The 22,584-nt window shown below is 48.5% G+C and overlaps 1 protein-coding gene across 2 annotated transcripts in view; it reads right to left on the reverse strand.

Moving 5' to 3' along the window:
• Positions 1–2,021: 2,021 nt before the first annotated feature.
• SLC51B (SLC51 subunit beta) overlaps positions 2,022–22,584 on the reverse strand; it is a 36,477-nt gene continuing 15,914 nt past the window's right edge. For both annotated transcript variants that reach the window (XM_075346025.1, XM_075346024.1), the window contains exons 2-4: positions 10,538–10,660; positions 8,392–8,482; positions 2,022–6,321 (exon numbers count right to left, since the gene is read on the reverse strand). In XM_075346025.1, coding sequence (XP_075202140.1) covers positions 6,105–6,321; positions 8,392–8,482; positions 10,538–10,637 — 408 coding nt within the window. In that variant the 5' untranslated portion in view covers positions 10,638–10,660 and the 3' untranslated portion in view covers positions 2,022–6,104. The remainder of the gene's footprint in view (positions 6,322–8,391; positions 8,483–10,537; positions 10,661–22,584) is intronic.

Consider the following 22,584-nt stretch of genomic DNA (forward strand, 5'->3'; position numbering starts at 1 on the left):
ACAAAGTGTCAGCTTTAACATTCTTAAGGTACCGTCACACTAAGCAACTTACCAGCGATCCCAACAACGATAGGGATCGCTGGTAAGTTGCTAGGAGGTTGCTGGTGAGATGTCACACTGCGACACTCCAGCAATCCCACCAGCAACCTGACCTGGCAGGGATCGCTGGAGCGTCGCTACACAAGTTGCTGGTGAGCTCACCAGCAACCAGTGACCAGCCCCCAGCGCCGCATGGAAGATGCTGCGCTTGGTAACTAAGGTAAATATCGGGTAACCAACCCGATATTTACCTTGGTTACCACCGCACGGAGCTACACGTGCACAGAGCAGGGAGCAGCGCACACTGAGCGCTGGCTCCTTGCTCTCCTAGTTACAGCACACATCGGGTTAATTACCCGATGTGTGCTGCAGCTACATGTGCACAGAGCAGGGAGCAGCGCACACTGCTTAGCGCTGGCTCCTTGCTCTCCAAGCTACAGCACACATCGGGTTAATTAACCCGATGTGTCCTGCAGCTACATGTGCACAGAGCAGGAGCCGGCACTGACAGTGAGAGCGGCGGAGGCTGGTATCGAAGGTAAATATCGGGTAACCAAGGACAGGGCTTCTTGGTTACCCGATGTTTACATTGGTTACCAGCCTCCACAGAAGCCGGCTCCTGCTGCCTGCACATTAGTTGTTGCTGTCTCGCTGTCACACACAGCGATCTGTGCTTCACAGCGGGACAGCAACAACTAAAAAATGGCCCAGGACATTCAGCAACAACCAACGACCTCACAGCAGGGGCCAGGTTGTTGCTGGATGTCACACACAGCAACATCGCTAGCAACGTCACAAAAGTTGTTAGTTACCAGCGATGTTGCTAGCGATGTTGCTTAGTGTGACGGGGCCTTTAGATCTGGGGAAATAAGTCACTGATAAATCAAACCGAGCAAAGAAAAGGGCCCACCAGGCCTGTCTAGTATTTAGACACTTAGCAGCATCAACATACAATAGCTTTTCATGATCAGTAAAGACCTTAGGTCTAGCCACCTCTAATGTCTTCATTCCTCAAAGGCTCTGTAACAGCCTACAGCTCATGGTCAGTAATATCATAGAACCCCGCCCTATTACCAGACTCTATTCATGATCCTATATAGAAAGGAGCCTGTCTGCCCATACTTGCAGATTTTTAATAGCACATAGCGGCATTAAAGTTAGGTTTCCGAAAAATTAGAGATTACCTTGTCGTTGGTTTTCGGGCTCATTTGTATTGATCAATACATTTGCTAAATATCTCTATTACTTTCAAATATTCATAGCAGTTTTGCAATACCATTTTTTATGTATTTAATTTTTTCCAGATAGCTAAATGCATTTTTCATTGTTCATAGTAACCCTATAGCAGAAATTCTTTACCATTTTTCATGTTTATATTTTGATAGTGGTTAGTGTGCAGCTTAATATTCTTATTATAGTCATGTATTTTTACACATATAGCTAGCACCTAATTCACACATATAGGTACTCTAGTCAGTCTTTTTTTCTGAATAACTTCTTGTATATGAAGTCTAAACTGACAGACGGCTCGGCTTTCTCCATAGAAGAACATAGCAAAAATCAGCTGCGCCCAGAATCTTGATCGTGGGCAAGGATCCTTCATTCTCCCTTGGAGATCATTAGCATCTCCAGAGGAGGAATGACACTGTGTCCAGAACGCAGTGTCTCCCGGATTGTGGCCACGTACCCTAAAGGTTTTTTTCTTTTCTCTTTTTAAAATTCGTTAATGCACTGTAAATGAAACATTGAACCATAATGTTGTAACGGGGGCAGGGGGCGCCTCAGGGGGTGTAGTCGGGTCCCCTCGCCTTGTGGGCCACAGGCTGAACCCCGGCCCGGCCGTCACTGTTAAAACGGAGGTGTTGTTTGTGGGGCAGAGTGTGGGTGGCAGGGACGCGTTCGTGCCGGTACCTGAGTTCTCCGTGACGCCGTTTTCCCTCGGCTCGCCAGCCCCTTCATCAGTTACAGAAAAGAGCCACTGACAGGCAGCTGGTAAACTAAGAAACATTTTATTGAACGAGGCTTACATTTTCTGTTACACTTCTCAGCAGCAAGTTACTTCAGTACTTCACTTTAACGTTACAGATTATGTTCCTTCCTGACGGTTTCCCCTTTTTGCTGACGGTCACTCTTCTTCACCTGCAGGGGACACTTGTTAACCCCCTAGTAGCTGTACTCTGAACCCTGAATTACTGCAGGGCAGATCTAGCACACACTACCGGTTCCGGATGAGTTCCCACTCCTCTTTACACCTTTCAGCATCAAGTCACATCGGTTTACAGGTTACACTTCTTGCTGACGGTTTCCTCTTTCCCTGGTAACTTTCCCTCGCCTGCAGGGGACATGCGTTAACCCCCTAGTAGCTGCACACTGAACCCTGTTTCACTGTAGGGCAGATCTAGCACAAACTACCGGCTCTGGATAAGTTCTCACCTTTCCACTTCTTTGCCGGGGAACTGCTTCACTTGTTTTCTACGGGCGTTCCCATTTACCTTCACTTCTTTGTCAGGGCACTACCCTTCGCCTGCAGGGGCCACTTGTTATCCCCCTGATAGCTGCACTGCACTGTAGTACACACTACCGGCTTTGGGACTAGTCTTGACTCTTCCACTTCTTCTGCCACTGCACCACTCCCACACTCTGCCCCGTCACCTCAGACCGAGCTTGCTTGCCTCTCACATCTCACTGCACACTGGACTCTGCATTCAGAACCCTTCCTTCCCCACCTAGGCTGCCCTGCCCCTTCCTTCCCTGCCATTGTTACCAGGGGAACCACTGCTCTAAACTGGCACCTAGTGGGGAAACAGTTTATGACAGGTAACATTTTACCATCAACATTTACAATTTGCGACCATACTACTGTGGCGTTTTCAGGGGGGAAAAAACGCTCCTTCACTACCAGGAGTCCGACTACAATGTGACCAGAACTACCACAATATAAACAAAAATGAGTTGGTGCTCCGCATTCCGTACCTTCTCTGGGATCTCTGCAAGCACCAAATTACATAGGTTCACCAGTTTAAACTGATGAAAAAGATTAAACTAAACCACCCTTGAATGTGTGTCTATCCCTCCCATCTCTCTAGATGAACAGAGAGGGTCATAGCCTCTTCCAAAGACTGCTGACAGGATTGTAAGTCATCCTGTCTTTAATCTGATTCATTACTCCTTGGAAGAACTGACTCCGAAGACCAGGGTCATTCCAAGAGGAGGGAAAGCCGCCGAGGAATGGGGGCACCTTTTTACCGTTAGGGTGCGTGTAACCTTGGTTATATCTCCATTGGCAGGTAGAGGAAAGAGAGAAGGAGGGTCATTTAGAGATTTTTCCAACTGTTGAATCCCATAAGAGTGATATAAAATTGGAACAACCGCTGTGTTCCGTAGGTGAATACTATTGAGGCTGTATCATGGTCCTGGGATGTTTTGTGTGTGTCACACTTCACAGGTGGAATTCTAAATTGTTTTAATCTATTTCATTAAAAATTGTTTTTAGACATACTAATTGAGGTAGGCTTGGGTGTAACTATTTGATATACTACCTTTAAACTGTTTTCTAAGTGTATCATTCCAAGAGGTCTAAATTCTGAGCAGTAGTCCTCAACTCTACAACATCCCTGAACCAATCTACGAATCTTAGATTCAGCTGTAGTAACTTTATCAGGGTGATCATAAATGAGGCTGAGAAATAAGGGAAATACATCTACAGGGGGCAAACCAGGTGAATCCTCAAGCAAAGAAAAAGCTCAGGCCTGTGGATCTATACGGAGTAAAAACAAAATAATGCCTACTTGTTGACTTTCGGAACCAGAGGATAAAGGACATAAAATGAAGTATAATTTACATAAAGCGAAAAAAATAGAAAACTTAAGGCCCCGTCACACACAGAGATACATCTTTGGCAGATCTGTGGTTGCAGTGAAATCATGGACATATTGTTCCATTTATACACAGCCACAAACATGGCACTGATTGTCCACAATTTCACTGCAACCACAGATCTGCTGCAGATTTATCTCTGTGTGTGACAGGGCCTTTACTTCAATCTCCGTCTAAGCAATCTGCAATCTGGCATTTTTACCTTCGGTTCAACGTGATATTCTGATGACCGCGGTCATTATTAGCAGCCAGATGTGCATGCTGCTGTTAGTTCCAGATTTCTGGGACCTACATGGACAAGGCCTGTAGTTGTGCAGCCATACAAACATCTCAGAACACATTAAATCTGCTGGCTACAATATTACGACTGAACCCTACCACTCACACACGGGATGAACAAACCAGGGGAGATGTACCGTAATACCTGACTATGGAGGTTGGCACCCTAAGATTACAAAATAACAGCCCCGGCCCTAATCAATATTGGCTGACCCTCAGTGACCTTAACTGCACCCTCAACTATTAACAAAATGTACACTAAACAACAATTAACATAAATAAAGTGCACACAGGCAGTGCGTGAGACACAGGGATAAAAACATGTTAGAGAGTAGACGGAGGAACACAGAAAACTCAAAAGACTTACGGTATATGTGGAAATCCCTAAAACCCAAATGTAAAATAAAGAGGGAAGAATGCTGGGAAGGAAAACACACAAACATATTACAGGGAAAAGGAATTAGTGATTATTCAGCAAGATTATCCTTAAATGAGGAGATGGGACTTCAAACATCCATCTATCCAGGAATATAGACAGCAATGAATGCATGTGTATGGTGAGTATAAATAATCCCTCCCAAGATGTATAGGGCAAACCAATCGAGTAAGTGAACACACCTGAATAGAAATAAAAAGGAAAGAACGACAAAGGAAAGAAAAGACAAGAGAATTATCAGCAATAGGACAAAGACAAAACAGGCTGTGGTCCAACAGAGATTGAAACAGACAACTCTAGAGATCACCGGACTGACTGCCAGAGTCAAGCCATGACAATTCCCTACTTAACACAACCTTCCTCTGGCTGATTGACATGTAATTGGCTCGGGTAAACTGCCAACTAACTGTCATTTAACCAGAGGAGGGTGCCACTAGATAAGGCATAGAGCACGAGGCTGAGGAGATGGTAGTGAATTGTCACACCTCAATTTATATCTCCATAAGTATCTATACGCATCTTCAAAACGTCATTTCTCATTGCTGGTGCAGTGCTTTGGGAGTCATAAAAGGATTGACTAACTTATCTTTAAAAGGGCTACATAGCCATATAATTGGTTTGGCGGTTACATTTTCCAACAGGTCCATTGTACATGGGTTTTTCACCTGCTGGACTCTGGTGCCCATTATCATGCTAGCTCTTGTGCACACAGATATACAAAAGAGTTTAGAGAACAATTATTAAATCAGCATAGGTCAAATGAATGTTTATTCTACATGACAGATAGGATGATATAAATTGGTTACATAGAAAATTTGTATTTTTGAACAAGATCCAGATTGCTGAAGCCAATAAGAAAAAAAAGCAGGAGCATAAAGGTAAACTCTAAACACAACTAAAACCTCACTACTCATCGCACAATGCCCCAAGTACATAGATGTCATGTTCCTTCTGTAAAACAAGTGAAGTGTTGGTTACTTTATAATCTATATTGAATTCATGTAAAGACTATGAAGAAGATGAAAGCTATAAAATAACATTGTGACTTTTTTTTATAGGCGCCCTGGATTGTCCTTTGTACTGTGCATAATAAAAAGCTATAACAATTATATCTATGTTGGTAAAGTTCACTGTACTATCATATGATGTCATTCCCAAAGAGAAAGGAGCATTCGAGAGTTTGTACAGCAAGAGCGATCTGAAATAAATATAAGTAAACCAGTTCTATGGTACCTTCAAAAGCCTACCAAGAAGTGACCCATAATGCGTGAGAAACATCTTATGAGTACATCCTATATCCAGTAGTACAATTTAATATTGATCTAATCCGGGTAATGCCCAAGTGGAACCTGACCGTATTAGGAACATTACTCATGCCCCACTACCATCACCGCTAGTCTGAGATATTTTGTAGATCTACTGAAGAAGACGTGGTGCTCTCCAGTGGGAATCTAATAGATGTGTCCAGGTAGTTTTATACATCCTCCTCTGGAGCATCAGTGTAGAGAGAAGTGATTTGCCCGTCCTTCCACTGCACTGTGATGTCACCATGTTGAGCTTCCTTCTTGAGTTGAGTGTCCTCCTGTGGTAGGTTCTCTTTTTCCAGCGTCAATACAGCCTGTTTGCCCTCAGAGTCGTCTTCTTTCTTTGCAGCCATGCTCATCTTATACATGGCAATCATTTTCCTTTTTCTGTAATATGAAGAGTAAAATAATTATGGAATCTGAGGAAAACTACGGCCTAGACAAGGACTTGGAATGACTGAAATGTGTAAGGATACATGCTAACATAAAAGCCACCATAGATCAGCTTTATATTGTGTGCCATTGTCTGGTAACCGAATACAATGATTAGTCGTTAGTGAGAAAGGATGTGAGCGTATCTTAGACTGTGTTCACACAATGTGGCCATGTTGCAATCTTTAGCTACTATCATGGGAAAAACACATTTTTGCTACAATTTTTCATAAGTGTGGCAAAAGGTTTGTAGCTCAACCACAACCAGGGAAAAAGAAAACACAATGCAGTGACAACAGGTGAACGCAGTCTTACTATGTTGGAATTTGGAAATTTTTCACCTTTACCAGACCACAAAAAGAGATATTACAGAATGTCCTCTTTGTATCTACTGTATTCAAGCTGAACCCCAAATAAAGGGTTGGGGGAAAATTTTACTTACACATCAAATTGATATTTTTTTTAAAAAAAGGAAGAGTATAGAAGCTGAGATGCCAGGTATCAGTTACCGTGCTTCTAGAGTACAGTGGGTTTACAGAAGTAATAACTAGGGATGAGCAAACCCGAACTGTAAAGTATGGGGTTCGAACTGGACACCGAGTGTCCCGAGCCTCAGACTTGAACATGGACTTTTAAAAAAAAGTTTGTATCCGAGTTTGATGTTTGGGCACTGGTCACATGTTAATAAAGTTTGTTGAAAGGCTGCAGTGCAGCCAATCAACAAGTTTTATTGCATGTGGAAGATGACTGTATGATGCGGTGAACAATATAAGAACAAAAAAAAGAAATGAAGTAGGCTCCCACCTATTTTTGATAACCAGTGCAGGTAAAACAGACAGCTACAGGCTGCAACCCCCAGCTGTGTGCTTCACCTTGGCTGGTTATGAAAATCATTGTTGATCCTGCACTGTTTTTTAAAATTATTTATTTAAATAATTATCAAAAATAGAGGGGATCCCACACATTTTTTTAACCAGCCAAGGTGAAGCTGACAGCTGAGGGTTGCAGCCTGTAGCTGTCTGTTTTACCTGCACTGGTTATCAAAAATAGGTGGGAGCCTACTTCATTTCTTTTTTTTTAATCTTTATTGTTCTTTTATTGTCCACTTCAGCTGCACAGTCATCTTCTGCATGCAATAAAGCTTGTTAATTGGCTGCACTGCAACCTTTCAACAAACTCTATTAACATATGACCAGTGCCTGAACACCAAACTCGGATACAAACTTTTTTGGCTGAGGGTTGGAGCCTGTAGCTGTGTTTTACTGGGACTGGTTATCAAAAATAGAGGGGAGCCTACATCATTTTTTTTTTATTACTTATTCCATATCCACGCAAGTCAATTGCCCCGATTTTGCTTCCTTCTGCAGCCCCCTAGCTCTTACTGCCATTTTACCGCACAAAAGTTCAGGTCTCCATTGACTTATGTGGGGTTCAGGGTGTGGGGTCAAGTTCGGCTCCCGAACCAAACTTTTAACTAAAGTCCAGCTGATCCCGGCAAACCCAAACATCCACGGGTCCGCTCATCACTAGCCATAACGTGTTTCCACTGTATCAATGGAAATTACAAAAGGCCTATTTTTATTACAGCACATGGGGCTTTGGTAAACCGTATGTTTATCACAATAAACAAGGAAATCGATAATCTTTAACAATAAGGTGAAAGTCGATGCAGTCGGTATAGACTATCCTGCATGTTATGTTATCGCTACGTGTGATCGCAGCTCTGAAGGTCATTGTCATTTCGACAGAGCTCTGACATGACAGAGATGTTTTTTCAGTCAGTGCCCCGGCACAAAGAAGCCCCAACAATTATGAGGACGAAGAAGCAGAAGCAAACAGCTAATGAATGTGCTCTTTCAGTTGGCATTCAATGTCGTTCATAGGAAAGTGGCAGCAGTTGCAGAGGGCATCGTCTGCCAAAATTGCAATGAAACGCTGTCATGTGAAAAATAACCTTTTTCTTCTGGACAACAGGCCCGTTCATTTCAGCTATAGGGCCCTTGAGAATGAAGTCTTAACTCTTACCTGTTGTTTAAGATATTTTTGGCAAGAAGGAATAATCCTAAAAATAATCCAAGGAAGGATAGGGCCAGGATGGTGTAGTTCCAGACTGTTACTGTCAATTGAAACAAACATCATTACAAAACTTTACAAAGGAAATCAGCCACTCGTCACCTCCTGTATATGTAAAGATCTAGAGCAGATGGAGGCACATTAATGAGCTCTAGAACTAAGGTCCTATTAACACGCCCGTAATTCATGTATGGGTACGATAGTCTGTTGGCATATTCATGTGTCTACTTTATGGGTTTTTTTGTTGTTATTTTTGCGGCTGATTGTCTAAAAAAAACTAAACCACAGACACATGACTATTTTATATTCTATTTGCATATCAAACCCTTTAAGTGTACAGTTCCATCAAAAAAATGGATAGCACTCAGATGGCATTTGTGTGTCATCTGAGTGCTGTCTGTATTCTACTGTCTAAGGTAGGAATCGGAACCTTTTTGGCGTGAATCATGAACGTTACATATTTTAAAATGAAATTCTGTGAGAGCCGTACTCACCAGGGGGGGAGCAGCGGTGGTGGAGCGGCTCAGACGGTCCCAGGAGGCAGGGTAGGCGATGCTGCGGGCATGGAGGAGGGGGTGTCGCCGCTCAAGAGGGTCAGTGTGTGGAGGTTTGACGATACTGTGGGCTTGTGGGGTATCACGGCGGCGAGTCTGCAGTAGCTGGCAAACTGCTTTGAATCCCCCACAATTGACGAGATCGACTTGAAGAAAAAGGCCACGACACGTGCGCAGATCAACGTGATGGACTTCAAGAAAATGGCCGCGGAGTCCTATCTGTGCATGTGCCGTCTCCATGGCCATTTTCTTGAAGTCAATCTCACCAACTGCGGGAGATTCAATGCAGCCCACAGTCCACCGGCTACTGTGAGATTGCCGCCGCGACACCCTACGAGCCCGTAGTTTCACTGACCCTACCACTGCCGCTCCGGTAAGCTATATGCGGTTTGTAAGACGCACCCCCATTTTTCCCCCAGTTTGGGGGGAAAAAAGTGTGTCTTACAAACCGGAAAATACGGTAATTTTTTTTATTAAAGATTTGTCTGCTAGCCAAATGCAGCCATCAAAAGTGCTCACGAGCCATAGATTCCAGACCCTGGTCTAAGACCTCTTTCACACGTGCGTGGAAAACACACACGTTTTTCATGGACATGTTAAGGTGCGTATGGCCTTCCATGTGCCGTGATTTTGGCACACGTGTGTTCTCCGTGTGCTATCCATGATAGCACATGGAGATCAGAAACTTTTTACTCACCTGTCCGCGGCGCTGCTGTCCGTGGTGATGCGGTCTCTGACGCTGCTGCTTCTGGGTCCGCAGTGCAGTGAATAATCATGAGCATAATGAGCGGGCCCTGAAACAAGTGACAGCAGTGCCGAAGACAGCAGCGCTGGAGACCGGTGAGTATACAAAATCAGTTTATTTCAAAGACACGTGTTTTCTCCTGTATGTGTCACACAAATCACAACAGTGTGTGGTCCATGTGACATCAGCGCTGCTAGAGAAAAACGGACTTATCTCCATGTGGAACACAGGTCATAATGGCGTCATACATACCTGAATCACCTACGTGTGAAGGGGGCCTATTGGGTAGGAGAAGATTTGCATACACTAATTGTTAAAATAAATTCAAGGACCAAAATGGATTAAAATCGTGTCCAGCACAATGATGAAAATTGGTCTTTTTTATGCAAAAAATGTCTGTCTGAATGAGTCCTTAAAGTGGTTGTCCAGTATAAAGATATTGATGACCTATCTATAACATTGGTCATCAATATCAGATTACTGGGGATCCAAACCATGCACCCCCCAGTCAGTTGATATTGGCTGATTGCTATTAGCAGATGCTCCATTCAATGTGTAGCGGCCGCTGCAGGCCAAAACAGATCAGCTTCTATTCTCATTCAATTCTTGTCATTCCAAGATATTATACTAGGGCTGACCTTAGATTGATTAGTACCCCCAGCAATACCTCCTATTAATTAATGTATTCTTTTCTATCAGTTATCATATAGTACCTAGATCATGCAATCATATTGTCCAAATAATATTGCTCTAGGAGCTGAAATAAATGTTAAACAATTTTATCCACAATAATACTTACAGTCCCCAGTGCGAAAGTAATATATAGCTCTCTCCATTCTCTTCTTGGCCTCTTCAGCTGCAGCCATTGCCTGATCTTGCCCGCTACTTGCATCAGCCATGTTTCCAGCTGCTCCTGTGTAATCTGGAATATTGTATATGATCAGCACATTTAAAAACGTCATGTCTAACTAATGACAAGTGTCATAGATGCTTCAGCATGGTGGTCGTATGGGAATATACATACTGATAGGGCACTTTGATTGTGAGCCCCAATGGGGACAGTGTTGCTGATGTATATAAAGCTCTGCGGAATATGTTAATGTGACGCCACTGAATCTATCAGGGTGTCAAAGGGAACTGCACTTCTTTCTCTTCTGGTGCAGAGCTCAAACCCCTATGGTTCTGGGATCCTAACTATTGGTATTGCTTCCATCAGCATGCAAATCCTAGCCACACATCACACCACACTCTGTCAGGCACACCAGTGGGTGGTCTAGGGGGAAAAGGGTCACCCGCCTAGGGGTCAGGCAGACTGGTGGGAGGGACAAGTTGAGTTGGGTAGTAGCCCTCAGAAAGTGAGGAGCTGAAGGGAGCTGGAGCTCCCTGGGAGACTTTGGTGAGGTCGCAGACGGTGGTCTGGGACCGGAGGAGTCGGAGACCCGGTCGCAGGTTATTAGAGAAAGGTGCCCAGACTTTGTTTTGGGGAACGGTCAGCACCGGAAAATCTAGTAACCGAACCGGTACCGAGCACAGCGGGGTACTGGACCCTAGATCAGGGAGTAGCTTCACGCAACCTGATAATTAACCTGTGGAGGATAATCTCTTTATGAACTTTCCCCAAGAGCTCAGAGATTGAAGGTACCAACACAACGAGGTGGATAGAGCTTTCCAACCCATGCGGCCCACTGAAATCCCAAGTGTCAGCCATCGAGAGCACAGGACTGTGTTTAATCATAGGGAGCGGGACCCCGATAGCTTCAGGCCAAGGGGTCACTCAGAAATGTCTAAATACAGTGCAAGGAGGCAGGGCCAGAACCATCAGCAATACCCACGGGGACGGATTCCCAGACAAGCTCCCCAGAGTGGCAGCAGGACCCAGAGACTTGCTTTACTCTTGTGTCAGAGTCTGCTTAATGGTGGCACCAACATCCACACGGCCTGAGTGAGTACGCTGCTCCCCCCCTGAGTCTGCCCATCTGGCATGCACCATGCTCCCCTACATCGCCACCATCCAGAGTCCCGGGGCCTCCCCTACCCGTGGAGGGAACGTCATCTGGCTGCCCCACTCCATCTCCCCCGGGCACTCCCATCGGCAGCAGCGGTACTTCCCTTACCGCGAACCACGGGTGGCGTCACGAACACTAATCCTCTGTAAATAGCCCCCTTTCATTTTCGAGTGACCGCAAGCCCCCGGGTCCAGAGACCCTCGAGCCACAGCAACCCCGGATCCGAGCAGTCTGACTGCTGCAGGGGTGGTACATTAGTGCTATATAAAAATAAAGATTATTAACATTAATAGGAAAATAGGACTGTTTTGTATTTGGTAACTGTGGCACAATTTCCATGGTCTCTGTCAGATAGTACCATTGCTGTCCAAGGGGATGAAGCCTATGGTCAGGAATGAGCGACGCCATCTGTAATGCCAGACAGAGCCATTACGTCGTTGTCATGGTGACTCTGGGATAGCGGGGAACCAAGGCTCCTAAGCTAACCCTATTTGCAGGGATACCCTTAATGGTAGGGATATCCGAGTCTCCTGCCTGGCCCTGCTCCTGGCCAGTCCTGATCTGCTCTCCCCTCAGGGAGGGATGGGAGAGGCGTGTAATAAAAGTCACAGACATAAACAGACAAGGGAAAAACAAAAACTTTGTTACACAGCGCGCACAAACATAGGTAAAGACAATAAGTGATACAGGAGGAAACACAAGAGAAGGAAGGAAGTTACAAAACAACAGGGGAAAATTTCAACAACAAGCAAATAGCACAATTTTCACCAGGGAATCTGGAACACCACACCACACAGATAACATGGAAACTATAGCTGGCATGGGTAGAAGATTTCATCCAACTAAAATAGGAAGGAAGCAGATGTGATTGAGTTCCCATCATATGTGATCAAAGGAATCTAACAAGCAGAGTAGAAAAGATTGAAAGATGAAAAAAGGCCATTTTATCTCGTAACAAAAAAAAATAAAAATGAAAAAAAAGCTTGTGTGAAAAAGACCTTAGTCTGCGATTTTGCCCACAAATTGTATGACTGCATAAATTGTAGCTGTACCTGGATTCAAACTGAATTTGACCTAGAACTAGCCATGTGCTATACAACATGTAGGTCACCATTATTGCTGGTGTCATATATACTGTCGCCACTCTGCTTGCATCATATAGGTGACTGCCCTGCAGGGTGCAATACGTTTATCTGTTGTGTCATGTCTGTTGGTACAGCGTGTCCCAGCATATCTTAGATTATATCTGACAGTGTGGTATATACCGATACTGAGATATATAATTACATAATATTCTGGAAGATGGATACGAGTATACACAAGTTCTCGATAAGACCAATAAGAGGATGTGTCATTTACAACTAATGTAGTGCAGTAAACTACGGTTGCAAAACAGATTTGGTAAAATATAAAAGAAAACACAAAAGCTAAACAGAAAGAGGGGTAGCGACACATGGGTAGGGGGGGCTATGACCATTATTATTATTATGTAATTATTCGAGAACCATGATGCTGTTGAAGCGACCGGTGGTAGGGCCGCGGGTGTGTGTGTATGCTCTATTCCAACAAAATCCCCATACTCAGATTTTATCGGTAGTAACATTTCTTTACTATGAAACATATTTATAACACAGTCAACCGAACTATCTGCGCACATGTGTATGGTGGAGTCCCCGGATCTTCACTCCTTCCGGGTACGCAGCAAGGAAAAAAAAAAAGAAAAGAGAAAAACACAAAGAAATGGCGGCAACTTTCCCTAACTTTCCCTACAATCACGTACCAGTCTATCCCAGAAGAAGATGCCGCTCCCACGTCGCAGGCCTGGAGTCTCACGATGATGGGTCCCGGTGCAGCGCTGAAGGGATGCAGCTCCTCGGTCTTCTCCTTTGATCTCCCGCTGGTAACGGATTCTAGTCAGTCTCTTAGTCCCGGGGCACACCGAGCAGAAGAAGGGAGGTCACGGTTGCACGGATGGCTCCCTTGTGTCGGTAACGGCCCCTGCACTTGCACTCAGGGTGCGATGCTCTGCAGTCAAGTTGTCACAGCCCCTGGATATGCACTCCAGGCGCGATGCTCTGCAGTCCGGTTAGATCCTCGGTGAAAACAAAGTCCTGCAAACCGGGGATGGCAGAAACCACTTTCACAGGGTGATCCTTCCAAGAATCCGATTGCAAAAGAGCCCTCTGTTCAGGGAGACCACACGTAGCTCTGTGCTGGCTGAGCTCTGGGGCTGTACTGTCCTCCCGCTCTTTTTCTTCCTGGTTAGAACACACAAACTGTAGGGGATTTCCCACCTCTGTGTCTGTGATTGCACAGTCTGACACTGCCCCCTTGTGGGCAAGTGCTGAAGCAATGTTCAAATCCATTTCTACATTGATGATGCAGTCTGAATGGTTGATCCCATTACATATCCCCCCACTTAAAGGTTGGCAGTCCCTGTCAACTACCGTCGGTTCCCAGGCAGTGATGACTGCAGATGTCACAGGGGTTGGTTGAGAAGTGGGCCATATATACTGGTCCCTGTAAGACCGCCCGGGCGGGGTCCCAGCAGTGGTGCGGTCAGTGCGTCTCAAGGGTCGGTTGTTCCCCTCCCCGTCACTGTCTTTACGCCCCACTTCAGTCAGCAATCCGGGGGAAGAACTGGGTTGTGTAGGTGGGTCACCGGTCTCAGAGTCGACGTGATCACTATGCTGGGAAACGTCTGTGACGTCAGTCGTGTCGGCAGCGTCACCCCCTCCGGGTACTGTGGTAGGGGAGTCAGGCTGGGATCGGCAGGGACGCAACATATTTCGGTGCACAGTGCGGATGCTGCGACTGTCTTCACCCCGCACTCGGTATACATGCCCGTTGGGGTAGGGGCGTTCGATTACCCGGTAGACCTCAGTCTCCCACTTGGCTCGAAGTTTCCCTTGTGGCTTCTTGATACGGAGCAGGACTAGCTGTCCCAACTTCAAGGGGTGCTCTTGCACGGGGAGTGGGTCAGCATGTATCTGGCCCCGGATTTGTTGGCTCACCAGCCGGTGTACAGTCTCCATCTTCTGTCGGTGAGCATTTAGCCAGGAGGGGTAGTTATTGCAGACATCATCTCCAGGGCGGAATAGGTTCAGGTCATGGACCCCTTTTCCGGGGCGGCCAAAGAGAAGGGTGTGTGGGGTGTAACCAGTCACGGAGTGGACCTGGTTGTTGTAGGCCCATACTAGATCGGGAAGGAATTGGGGCCATTGGTCTTTCTTATCATCGGCCAAGGTGCGGATCAGCTGGAGTAGAGTCCGGTTGAAGCGTTCACATGCACTGTTCCCTTGTGGGTGGTAAGGAGTGGTCCTTGACTTCTGGATCCCATACATCCGATGCAGCTCTTCGATGACTCGGCCTTCGAAACAAGCCCCCTGGCCGGAGTGCAACCTCTCCGGACACCCATAGACGTGGATGAACTGTCGACAGATGGCCCGTGCAGCCGATTCAGCCGTCTGGTCTTTGGTAGCAACAGCGACAGCGAATTTTGTGAAGTGATCCACCATGACTAGGCAGTACTGATCGCCACTGCTCGCCGTCCCAATCAGCAGATAGTCCACCATCTGCTTCAGTTCTTCCGTGTCGCTGTTCGGAGTCCCGATACCAGATATGGACCTGCAAGCCGCGGTATATGTCTGTGTCTCCACGACAGGTCCCCTTGAACGTTCTATAGCTTCTTGTTTGACCTCAGCGAACGTAAGGGCCGGATTTATCCGGAGTAGATCTTGCAATGAGCGGTTAAGGTACGGGTCTCTCAATCCGGTCACGAACTGATCTCTCAACACCAGGTCACGGGCACCCATACTAGCTATCTGTTCTTCTTTTCTACAGGCTTGTTCTAGCAGCACTTGAAGGGCATTGGCATATTGAGGAATGTCCTCCGACTCGAGCTGAGTACGCCAGAAGAACATATAGCGCAATGTTCCCGCATATGTGGTCGGCCCATAGGTGTTCTCCAGCACCCGCACCAAGTCATCCAACGTACGCCGGCCCCTAACCGTCTCCAGCCTGACTGTCGTCCACGCTTCCCCCTCTAATGTTAGCATGGCCATTTCTGCTAAGGTCTTAGGATCAGTGTTATACATTTCCCCCACTATCTTAAGTTGTTCAGTCCATTCAGTTACAGGATAGTTCCGTCCGTTAAACTTTCTCACCTGATTGACAATAGACGTCGGGGGAGCTGTCCGGTTATAAGTTACTACCGGGGGATGATTTTGTTGGTCACACATCCTGCCGACTACGCCACATGAAGCGACCGGTGGTAGGGCCGCGGGTGTGTGTGTATGCTCTATTCCAACAAAATCCCCATACTCAGATTTTACCGGTAGTAACATTTCTTTACTATGAAACATATTTATAACACAGTCAACCGAACTATCTGCGCACATGTGTATGGTGGAGTCCCCGGATCTTCACTCCTTCCGGGTACGCAGCAAGGAAAAAAAAAAAGAAAAGAGAAAAACACAAAGAAATGGCGGCAACTTTCCCTAACTTTCCCTACAATCACGTACCAGTCTATCCCAGAAGAAGATGCCGCTCCCCCGTCGCAGGCCTGGAGTCTCACGATGATGGGTCCCGGTGCAGCGCTGAAGGGATGCAGCTCCTCGGTCTTCTTTGATCTTCTCCCGCTGGTAACGGATTCTAGTCAGTCTCTTAGTCCCGGGGCACACCGAGCAGAAGAAGGGAGGTCACGGTTGCACGGATGGCTCCCTTGTGTCGGTAACGGCCCCTGCACTTGCACTCAGGGTGCGATGCTCTGCAGTCAAGTTGTCACAGCCCCTGGATATGCACTCCGGGCGCGATGCTCTGCAGTCCGGTTAGATCCTCGGTGAAAACAAAGTCCTGCAAACCGGGGATGGCAGAAACCACTTTCACAGGGTGATCCTTCCAAGAATCCGATTGCAAAAGAGCCCTCTGTTCAGTGTTCAGGGAGACCACATGTAGCTCTGTGCTGGCTGAGCTCCGGGGCTGTACTGTCCTCACGCTCTTTTTCTTCCTGGTTAGAACACACAAACTGTAGGGGATTTCCCACCTCTGTGTCTGTGATTGCACAGTCTGACACTGCCCCCTTGTGGGCAAGTGCTGAAGCAATGTTCAAATCCATTTCTACATTGATGATGCAGTCTGAATGGTTGATCCCATTACACTGTGACGCCCCTGAGAGTCCAGTCGACACAGACGTACTGCACCTCAGCAAGTGGTGTGGGACCCCATTCCCTGGTAAGGAGGAAGGCACAGGTCGTTGTACACACACGCACATGATAGACACACCACTTCAGGCCAGGGTGAGGGCAAGATTGCTCCTGAGAGAGAGCACAGTCCCAGAGCCAGTCTGGAGGTGGGGATTAGATAGTGGGTGGAATGGGACAGAAGAGAGAGAAAGAACAAGAAAGGACACATAGCTGAGAGGTCCTGAGGACTGCAGCCGGAGGAGCTCGTCCTGGGACAAGGAGGAAAGATCAAAAAGAAAGGAAGAAGGGGTCCTAGAGTCACGGGCAGTGGGAGATCCACCCGTGAGCTCGCATACACATCTGATGCACTGGTGTGGAGGGACTAGGCCGCAAAGGGGAACCGGCCCCTAGACTAGTGGAGAACAAACAGGCTCAGCTAGCAAACCGGAGGCTGAGGTATCTTCATGTGTAAAAGCCGCAGCCACACACGAATCCACTGAAAAGGTGACTACAGAGGGCTATCGTGCGATGCATCGTCAGGGTCACGGTTTTCGTGACGCACATCCGGCATCGTTCACGACATCGTCTTGTGTGACACCTCCAAGCGACACAGTATCACTCACAAATCGTGAGTCGTGTACTCGTCATTTACTTTCAAAATATCGTTTATTTTTAATGGCGCTGGTTGTTCATCGTTTCCGTGGCAGCACACGTTGGTCTGTGTGACACCACGGGAACGATGAACACAGCTTACCTGCGTCCCGCGGCACCCGCCGGCTATGTGGAAGGAAGGAGGTGTGCGGGATGTTTACATCCCACTCATCTCCGCCCCTCCTCTTCTATTGGTCGGCTGCCGTGTGACGTCGCTGTGACGCTGAATGTCCCTCCCACTTTAGGAAGTGGACGTTCCTCGTCCACAGCGAGGTCGTCCGGAAGGTAAGTGCGTGTGACGGGGGTTAAACGACTTTGTGCGACACGGGCAGCGGTTTGCCCGTGACGCACAAACGACGGGGGCGGGTACGATCAATCGTGAAATCGCACAATCGGTCGTCTCGTGTAAAGCAGGCATAAGGCTTGATTCCTATTAGCTCCATGATTCTGCAAGGTATTGTGTTTGTCATGCTTGGTATTAATTCAGTCCCTCATCTGTATTTTAGTTTTTGGATCCCAGTAACATCAGAGTGCTGATACAGTGGGGGAGAGGTTGTGTGGCCTCAGGATTTTTCCATATCAGAAATGCTGGTATATATTAGGGTTTTTACAGCTACTACTAGTTGTGTGTCAGGATTAGGTCTGCAGTCCGTTAAGTTTCCAGCCATTCTGTTACCTTTTTGGGATTCCGCATTTTTTGATCCTCCCTGGTCCCTGAATCCTAACAGGGGCCCACTCAGAGGTTTATATTTACTCCACTCCCTCAGCTATGCTGAACCCCCAGCTATGCCTCTCACCACCAATTTTGCTTTTGATATGCATCAGATTTAACACTATGAATTGCATAATGTTAAATCCACAACAGAAATCTATGTGAAAATCAAGAACATAACAGACTTAATGTAAAATCGCAAATAAGCAACATATTCCAAAATCTACACCAATTTTTGTCTGTTGGTTACAATGAAATAGGCAGCACATGGATAACACACGGATGACACCTACATGCTATTTGTTTTCTCCATGGGCTCATTGATTGGAAACTATTTTTAATGTCTTGTCTTTTCTTTTCTTTTGTATGTCTACACTCTTTATACAATTTATTTGAGTGGGAATGTGAGATCTGTGACCAAAACAGACGTCTCCATTTTTTGGGTGGACATTCGGTCCTCAAAGACACAAACGTGAACTGTCCCAAGAGTGTAATGGATATGAATGTGATGCCCTGGCAAAACCAGGGAGTTGCAGATATGTGACGCCCTGGCACAGCCAGGTTGTCACAGAAAGAGTTAATCCTCCTTGGTAATCTGATCTCACACCGGTGCAGCCAGACAAACCACAGCCCCCAGTGTAAGAGAAAAGCAGAGGAGAGGGGAGGGGCTGGAGCAGAGAGTGTGTGGAGAGCAGACTGAATAGAAGTCTGGAGTTGTAGCTCCCAGGCTGGGAGTGAAGCGTGCTCCGAGAGGGCCGGGACAGGCTGTAGTGAGGAAGGGGCCAGAACAGGTAGCCGGAGCAGGACGGTGGCCCCTCGGTACCTGGGTACCCGGATCACTACAGGGGAGTGGATTCCCCGTTCCCGGCTGAGGAGAAAGAGGAAGAGAGTGGAGGGAAAAGGCACTTGGCTGCAGGGAAAGAACAACAAGGGCTGCTGCACCGTGTGTGGGACACTAACACCCCCGTACCGAAGGCTGCGGACACCGGCAATTCCTAGTTTACCAGTGACTCCGTGTGACTTTCTTGTGAGTACACCCGTGCCCTCGGGCACCGCACTGCAGCACCGCGCCCTGCTCCCTGCTTACCCCATCACCGGGCCCCGGGACAACCAGCCCCCTACCCACGGAGGGGAGAACTAACATCTAGCTGCTCTATACCATCGCTCCCGGGATCCCCGTCCAGAGCAGCGGTGGTGTTCCAACCTCACCACAACCATGGGTGGCGTCACGGACAATCTCCCTTACCCAAATCCCCTTTTACTGTGGAGCCTGGGATCACAGACCGGGTCACGCCACCGTGATACCCACAGAAGTGACTCTGTGGTTCGGATCTGAGTACCCCTGGTCCCCGGGCGACACATTTGGCGTCACGAACAGGATCGAACCCATCCAGTTACCTGGAGGAAGTGCGCCTTATTCTGGACTGTCAGCGGTGATCCGCTGCAAAAAAAAAAATTTTAAAGTCGCCATCTTTGCCGCCATTTTGGGCGCGAAAATCTCCCGCCCAGCACCTTCTTCCCCAAGCGTTGGGCGTGAAAAAGAGGCTCCGCCCCCCTGAGAACGCGGGCGGAAGTGAAGCTCCGGAGGACCGGAAGCGAAAGGGAAACTTTAAACGTTGCTGGAAGGACTGCTCCCGAGTACCAAGGGGGAGCAGGAAGAAGGAACCGCAGTTTATGTGACAAGGACTGTAAAGGCAGGGACGCCAGGACTCTGCCAGCATTTGGTTCCTGGAGAGGCCGCCGCAGCGATGCACCGACCCGTTACCCCTGTTACCGGTAGCGGAGCCCGCAGCGCCTGTTGGGGAGGACCCAGACCTGGGGTCCCCAGGCCTCACCTTTGTCAACGCCCTGCCACCGGCCCCGGCAGTCCGCCCGGCTGCGACGGAGATGACGACGGCTCCGGCAGTCCGCCCGGCCGCAACGGCAGCAAAGTACCGGTCCCGTTGACCAATCTGGAACCGTTTCTGGACTGGGGTCAAGGGGTGCTGCCCACTTCCTAGGGGCAGCACCAAGGCTAGGTTGTTTGGGTGGGTGACTAAAGGACCTGTTACGTTGACATTATTAAAAGTGTTATTTGTTGTTGCAACGTTGAAGCAATGTGCATCCCGCTGTGGGAAGATTGGAAATGCATGTGTAAAAATGTTTAAAATGTTTTATCCTTTTTCCAGTTTTAATAAATGTTGGTGCCTAGATGGCCCGAGGACGGGCCGTGTTTTACCAAGGGGGTGTGTGACGCCCTGGCACAGCCAGGTTGTCACAGAAAGAGTTAATCCTCCTTGGTAATCTGATCTCACACCGGTGCAGCCAGACAAACCACAGCCCCCAGTGTAAGAGAAAAGCAGAGGAGAGGGCAGGGGCTGGAGCAGAGAGTGTGTGGAGAGCAGACTGAACAGAAGTCTGGAGTTGTAGCTCCCAGGCTGGGAGTGAAGCGTGCTCCGAGAGGGCCGGGACAGGCTGTAGTGAGGAAGGGGCCAGAACAGGTAGCCGGAGCAGGGCGGTGGCCCCTCGGTACCTGGGTACCCGGATCACTACAGGGGAGTGGATTCCCCGTTCCCGGCTGAGGAGAAAGAGGAAGAGAGTGGAGGGAAAAGGCACTTGGCTGCAGGGAAAGAACAACAAGGGCTGCTGCACCGTGTGTGGGACACTAACACCCCCGTACCGAAGGCTGCGGACACCGGCAATTCCTAGTTTACCAGTGACTCCGTGTGACTTTCTTGTGAGTACACCCATGCCCTCGGGCACCGCACTGCAGCACCGCGCCCTGCTCCCGGCTTACCCCATCACCGGGCCCCGGGACAACCAGCCCCCTACCCACGGAGGGGAGAACTAACATCTAGCTGCTCCATACCATCGCTCCCGGGATCCCCGTCCAGAGCAGCGGTGGTGTTCCAACCTCACCACAACCGTGGGTGGCGTCACGGACAATCTCCCTTACCCAAATCCCCTTTTACTGTGGAGCCTGGGATCACAGACCGGGTCACGCCACCGTGATACCCACAGAAGTGACTCTGTGGCCCGGATCTGAGTACCCCTGGTCCCCGGGCGACACAGATACATCTAATCCTCCTTGGTAATTTGATCCCACACTGGTACAGTTCTACAGACACACCCCTCCCCCCAGTGTATGAGCTAAACTGAGCAGCAGGGGGGGGGGCTGGTGCAGAGTGTGAGAGGAGAGGGAGCAGAGCAGACCAGGGTGTTGAACCTCCCGGCTGCTGTGGAGTGTGGAGCGAGCTCCAGGAGTGCGGGAAGGAGCCAAGGTGGCCGGGGCAGGGTAGTGGCCCGCCGGCATAGTAATCAGGCTCCGGATTGTCGCTGGGGAGTGGGCTCCCCGTTCCAAGCTGAGGAGTTGAGGAGGCTTCCTATAGTAGTGGACAGAGAGAGAAAGGGCCCTGCTGTACCGGGTGTGGGATCCGAACACCCTCCGTACCAAAGGCTACGGACACCGGAAATTTCGGGTTAATTCCTCAGAAGTGACCCCTTGGCCCGTATCTGAAAACCCCCTATCCCTGGGCGACACAAAGTGGCGTCACAAACAGGATTGAACCATCCACTTACCTGTGGAAGTGCGCTTTGAAGTTATCGTTAGCGGCGTCCCGCTGAAAAATTGCAGAATCCGCCATCTTGTCACTATCCAGTGGCGCGAAGTTTCCCGCCCAAGCCGTCTTCTCCAAGCAGAAAGGGTGAAAAGTGAGGCCTCGCCCCCTGAGAGCAGAGCGGTGCAGAAAACAAGCGGAGTGCCCCGAAAAGACCAGGGGGGGGAGAGGATGGAAGCTGTCTGCCCCTGAATCCAGTGCCGGCCCCACGCCGTCCGCTGGAGCGGCGGCGCCCGCAGGGGAAGCCGCCGGCGAGGAAGCTGCAGCACCTGCTCCGGTCGCAGGAGCGGCAGACCCTGAGGTTCCGGTGATGACTCCCCGTGCGACAGCTGGCGGCAACCCGCCTGCCGCAGGAAGGATGTCGGCCCTGCCAGTCCGCCCGGCTGCGACGGAGAGGGCGCCCGTCAGTTAACCCCCAAAGTTCAATGTTTTAAAGTTAAAGTTTTAAAGAACCCGCTCCTGCAGTACCCGTGTTCCTTTGTTGAACGTCCCTGAGTTCCCCGCGGGACGCCATCTGGTACGCCGGGTGGAAGGAGCCGGACCCTGCCCGACTTGTTGAACGCCGCCGGGGTCGGAGCCTCGGTGGGCACCATCAGGGGTCGGAGCCCCTGGTGGAGGATGGCAGGGAGTTGAGGGAGTGAGGACAGTTCCGTACAGAGCCTATCCTACCGTACCCGCACCGCAGGCAGTGGAGAACG

Source organism: Anomaloglossus baeobatrachus, chromosome 4, assembly GCF_048569485.1.
Source record: "Anomaloglossus baeobatrachus isolate aAnoBae1 chromosome 4, aAnoBae1.hap1, whole genome shotgun sequence".
NCBI lineage: Eukaryota > Metazoa > Chordata > Amphibia > Anura > Aromobatidae > Anomaloglossus > Anomaloglossus baeobatrachus.